Source organism: Hypanus sabinus, unplaced genomic scaffold (assembly GCF_030144855.1).
Source record: "Hypanus sabinus isolate sHypSab1 unplaced genomic scaffold, sHypSab1.hap1 scaffold_105, whole genome shotgun sequence".
Classification (NCBI taxonomy): Eukaryota; Metazoa; Chordata; class Chondrichthyes; order Myliobatiformes; family Dasyatidae; genus Hypanus; species Hypanus sabinus.
The window spans coordinates 638,373-644,337 of record NW_026779103.1 but is presented as its reverse complement, the minus strand read 5'-3'; the positions used below and the strand labels follow the sequence as shown (position 1 = coordinate 644,337).

The window sequence follows — 5,965 nt, the reverse complement described above, 5'->3', positions numbered from 1 at the left end:
AAGAGTATTAAGACGGAGATAGCAACAGGCGAAAGACAGGGATAACCTGCGAGTATAAATGTTAAAACTGGAAAGTGAAAGTGACCTAGCGTGAGATATTGAACCCGCAAATGAGAGCATCATAATGAAGATATTCTGCCCAACATGACTGCTCCAATATTCCCCACTCCTGTGTGCATAACATTAAATTGCACGGCTTTAGAGAACTGTGTGTAATACTGGTCACCGTAGCACAGGAGTATACGATCAGCTGAGGAGGAGAATCTCTGGAAATTTGTTTGGGTTGCAGGTTATGATGAGATATTGGATAAGCTGGTCTTAATTTTTCCTGCGAGGTGAAACGAACGAAATATATCAACTTATGAGATATGCAGACGGGTATAATTGCGGAAACATTTTCACTGTGGTACGTGCATAAAAAACAAAATAACATGGTTTTAATGTTTTCCCATAATTTTCTCTGCTCCCCTTCTCTTTTCTTCAATTATCCATTCTGGTACTACATTCTCTCTCGAGCAAATCGCTTCCCCGTCCTTCCATTTCTCCATGTTCTATTCCCCTCTCTTATCAGATTCCTTCTTCTCCATCTCTTACTTTTTTTCAAATAACAAATACAAAGTATTTACTTCATCCCTCTTCCTCACCCACCCATCTAAACGCTCACTTGGCCACAAATATCACGTACCAGTCTCTACTCAGTATAGCCTCCCCCACCGTCTTATTCTGACATTTGCCTCCTTCTTCTCCAGTCCAATTCGCAGCTCTATTTAAAATGGCCTCGACCCGAAAGGTCGACTCTTTATTCACCTCCATAGATGCTGTCTGAACTGCCGAACCCCTCCAGCATTCTGTGTGGGTTAACAAACTTTCAGGTGAGTGGACAGGCTGCAAAATAGAAAGTAATATGTAGGGCTTTAATACAGATATAGCTCAAATCCCTTTTATAAAGCAATTTGTCCGCGCTTAATTTCCGAGTGTCCCTCATCCGATCCAGAATATCCACTCATTCATCGCCCTCGCAGTGACGTTAGATTAGATGCGGCGAAGTTTTCATGTTTATTTCACCCTCCTCCCATCCATGGAAAGGATCTCATCTGACTTGCGGACCAGACACCACAACACCATCAGTCTTGCAGAGGTTCCCTGATCCCGTTGGTCCAACACACTGCACAGTGGTCAATTGAGTTGAGTTGCAAATAACAAAAGCTGAGTTTCAATTGGAAATGTTAACAAAAGATCATATTTAGTTTTAATTTAAGCACGTCATTTAAATAAAACAGGATCTGGAACTGTAGCGGATTTCTGATCTAATTGTTTCAATTGTTCGGCTGATTCAAATCTTTCTTTATTAGCTTCATTATTAACAATCGCAGTATATGAAATCATTTGTCCTCTAATATAGGCCTTGGAAGTATCCCATACAGTACGAATTGAAGTATCATTCTTTTTATTTTCTTCAAAAATCAAAATAATATGCCTCTTTAGAAATTAAAAAAAATCCTTATCAGATAACAAAGATGTATTAATACGCCAAAATGTGTTTGCTTGAGGACGACCAGGGAGAATTAAAGACAGAAATACAGGAGCATGATCTGAAACAGCATTCTCTTTATATTCACAGGAAGGAACTGATGAAATCATTTGACTATCAATAAAGAGTAATCAATCCTGGAATATATATGATGGACATGGGGAAAAACGAGTACATCCAATCTAAAGGGTGTAAGAAACGCCAAATATCAACAATACCACATTTCAATAAAAAAATAAACAAAAAACAAAGCTGACTTATTAAGAGACGCTGGTTTAGAAGATGATCGGTTTAAACTTGGGTTTATCCAGTAGTTAAAATCTCCTCCCATCACCAAAGAAGAAAGACTCAGATCTGGTAAAGACGAAAAAAAAACGCTGAATGTATCCGGATCATCTACTTTTGGGGTATGCACATTGGCAATACGATTACTTTATTACTTAGTTTTACTGAAACTATAACAAAACGTCCAATCATATCAGACACTACGTCATGTTCGACAAAGGAAAATGTATTGCCTATAAGAATCAAATTCCGCTAGATTTGTCCTGAAAAGACGAATGAAAACAAAGGCCGTTCCAACGGCTAAAAAACGTAGATGATCGCGTTTGCAGATGTGAGTTTCTTACTAAAATATAATAGGTTCTTTAAATGCCCCAATATATGCAAAAATCTTATTACGTTTAACAGGGTGATTTAACCCCTCACGTTAAATCTAAGTAAATTAGAAGTTTGGTTCATTTTTATATTATTTAAAGGAAAGTTTAAAATGTAAGTTAAACCAATCCATAAACCTTGAGAAATGGCAACCAAGCAACAAATTAGCTAACAAAAAATCGAAAAAAGCGTATAAGAAATATAATCATGCCCCGCCCACCTCCCAAGAAAGAAGACCGACCAACAGATGGCCAGCATCTACTACTACTGACAACCCTCCCAAAAAAACCTAGTGATGGCTCCAATTAGTTTCAATGTTTTTTAAAATATATTTCAAACTTGACGAAAGAATATCCAAACAATTATAGTATAACAAAAATACAGTATTAAAAATACAAAAGGAAATTAGTTACAAATGTTTACCAAAAGTAAACCCTAGAATTCCTCATACAGAAAGTCATTGAACATTTAAACTTATATCTCCATGGGAAAACAGGCTAAGCAGTTAGCTTTCAAATTAAAAAAAAATCTTTCTGCTGCAATTCTCGAACTAAACCATTCGAAGGATCGATCTTCAGTGAGATTCTCAGTCAAACTGGGTAGCCATGGGACGGGTTAAAACTCTTGTTAAAAAATTCCAACAAAGCTGCTTACACTTAGCACGTTCCTGCATAAACTCAAGCAAATCGTCTTCGAGAATCTTAATATTCCAACATATAACGAATCATGCCCCTACGACGGCATTTGAGAATTAATATTTTCTCATTTAATCTTGAAACTTCATGTAAGGACAAACTAAACAGCTAGCCTTCGGATTTAAAGAAAAAAAAAACACCTTTGTGTTTCAGCAGCCGAACGAAACGATTCCAAAGATCCATTTTTGTGTGATTCTGAGTCGAGTTGGGTAGCGAAGGGAATCCTTGTTAAAAGCCTTCCACAATTCTAATCTTGCAACCAAGGTAGACAATCATGCCTCATCGTCGAGAATCACATGTTAACAGTTCATTTGTTGTAAATTCATGAAAACAGATTATTACTGATCTTGGTATATCTCTGTTATGAGTTCTAAACACGGGATACCTATGAACTTGATCAATCATAGGCAAAGACGCCAACATTTCCGGAAGGAGTACTCGTAGAAAGTCTGCAAAGAATTCCGTAGGACGATTACCTTCTGTTAATTCTTCGAGACCCAGAACCGGTAGGCTGTACCTTCTAGTTCTATTTTTCATGTTGACAATCTTCTGTCTTAACTTTCGTTGGACGTCGATTACTTTTCATAAATCTTTTGCAGTTCATCCACTTCCGTTTGCAGAAACGAAAACATTGCTTCATTATTTTTATGCGTTTATCGTGTTCATTAACAGTTTGTTGAATAGAATTCAATTTACCATCCATTACTTTAAATTCACAGCTGAACTGTTGAAACTTCTCAGAGGCTCCTCGTTTATGATTTGCAGCAAATCCACAATAGAATCCAGCGAAGCAGCGGATCATCTTTTTTACTACCTCTGTCACTCGTTGTAGCCATAATGAAAAAAATATCACACTTAAAAAAGAAGTTTCAGGACAGGTTGGAAATAGTATGATAACTAGATTTAGAGCATCGACATATTGCTGTTACTCCATCAGCCACCACCAGGAAATCAGAAACTGCTGATTTAATGGGATTCTCACGCACGACGGTCTGTTTAGAGTTTATCGAGATGGGTGAGATAAAAACCATCCAGTTCTGTGGGTGAAAATGACTTGTAGGGTGAGAGGTCATAGGAAAATTGGGACTGCTTGGTGAAAGAGGTGTATGCAGTTCTGGTCGCCTATTGCATTAAAGATGTCGAGGCTTTGCAGAGGGTGTAGAGGAGATATACCAGAAAGCTGTCTGTATTAGAGAGCATCGTCTACTACGAGAGGTTGAATACACTTGGCTTATTTTCACTGGGGTGGTGGGATGACGTTTAGAAGATAAAGAAAGGCATGGGTAATCCGTGTGTTTCCCAGGGTTGTAATGTCTGATACCAGAGGACGTCCATTTAAAGTGAGAGGGCGTCATTCCGAAGGATATACAAAGCCCAGGTTAATTGCACAGACAGTGGTGTGTGCCTGGCACAGGCTGGCCGGAATGCTGGTAATTGTAGATTGGTTAGAGACCTTTAAGAGATGATTAGACAGGTAGAATCAGCATAAAGGCAGGATATCTCCATTGTGTAGGCGGAGGGTATTTGGTTAATTGACCATTTATTGACTGACTGAATTGGTACGGTGCATTGTTGAGCGAGTGGTCTGTGTTCTATGTTCTGAGAGATTAAAATAAGAGTGTAGTAAAGCCTCCACTGCCGACCATAACTGCATTCGACTGTCCACTGTGTCGGTAGTCAGGGGATATCAGTCGGACGTCTAGCCGCGAGGAACTCCCTCAGACATTCGTATTTAAGGCGAGGTTGGGTGTTTGGGGCTGGGTCTCCGATTCCAGCCTCTGCTCGGCCAAGGCCAGATGAAGCGAAGTGAGGATGGAGCGCCTGAAGACCTGGTGGAATTCGCGGCCAACGAAGACATAGAGAAGCGGGTTGAGGGCGCTGTTGAAGGAGGCCAGGGCAACAGTGAATAATGACAGGTCCGGGGGAATCGGTTTCACGATTGCAACGAGGTTGCAGACAGTGTTCGGGATCCAACAGATCATAAAGGTGATGACAACGGTGATGATGAGGCAGACAGACTTCTTAGATTTTACGAACCTGTTCTCTTGCAGCCTACAACCAACCAGGGAGTAGCTGGTGATCATAATTAGAAGGGGAAGACCGAAGATAAAAACAAACCAAAATGGCTGCAAGACAGTCAATTCCTCCTTCCAATCCTGAAGCAGGAGGACGGGCTTGCACATGGCGAAGGCTAGGATCCAAATTCCGAAGCAAGCCCCACGAGCCCATGTGAGGCTCAGTTGTTGCTGGAACCACGAAGGCCGAGTAATAGCCAGGCAGCGGCAGATGCTGATCAGACATAACAGATAAATGCTGGCGGTTGCGTTGAGGAACGTCAACGTCCTAATAAACTCCATGGAAAAGTAGGCGTTGTCCCCAAAGCAGATCAGGGAGATGTTTGCCATTCTGAAGGGAAGGGTGAGGCAATAGATCAGGTCAGCCAGAGCCAGGTTCAGGAAGCACACCGTGTGGACCTTACTCTTCATCTTGAAGCCCGTCACCCAGATGACTGAGCCATTGCCCGGGACGCCCAGTAGGACGGTGAGGGTGAAGATGACCATTGACACGACGGAAGGTGCTCCCCACTCCATTCTGTTTCCATCGGCCATGGAATTGTGAGAGGAGAGATTCCCAGCGAGCGTCGAACTGGTCATTCCTTCGGAGTACGACATTGTCGGATCTGGTAGATGAGATATCGTGGAAGTAAGAGTGGTGCAGAATGGAGAGGTGGCAAATTCAGGAGGAGGTGTGAGAGCGAAGAGGGGACGAGAGGATGGGGAGCAGAGATGGGATGCAACACGGAAGAGAAACCTGACACAGCGCAACGGCAGTGAGGCTGGTGGAAGTCTGCTGCAGCGCAGAGACCACAGTCGTCTCGCATTCCAGGCCACTTAACCCTGACCGGCATGTCCCCGATCTGTCAACGACCATGTGATGCATGGCCGTACATTAGATTCCCCACATTAGAGAAAGTCACGCGCGGCCGATCTCCATTAAGGAAATGCACCCGACCTGTGGATCTTGCATCGGCCTCTACAGCCCGCCGAGGACCCAAGGATGACAATTCCTTAGAAGAACAATC

The 5,965-nt window shown here is 41.9% G+C and overlaps 1 protein-coding gene across 1 annotated transcript; it reads right to left on the bottom strand.

Annotated features, from left to right (window-relative positions):
• Positions 1-4,601: 4,601 nt before the first annotated feature.
• LOC132386179 (C3a anaphylatoxin chemotactic receptor-like) lies at positions 4,602-5,555 on the bottom strand. The gene has a single exon (XM_059958471.1). It carries the CDS (start codon positions 5,553-5,555, stop codon positions 4,602-4,604), a length of 954 nt encoding a protein of 317 aa, XP_059814454.1.
• Positions 5,556-5,965: the final 410 nt, after the last annotated feature.

Bases quoted from the DNA above. Each gene is read 5' to 3' on its own strand.
- LOC132386179 (XM_059958471.1), bottom strand. From the start codon at position 5,555: ATGTCGTACTCCGAAGGAATGACCAGTTCGACGCTCGCTGGGAATCTC.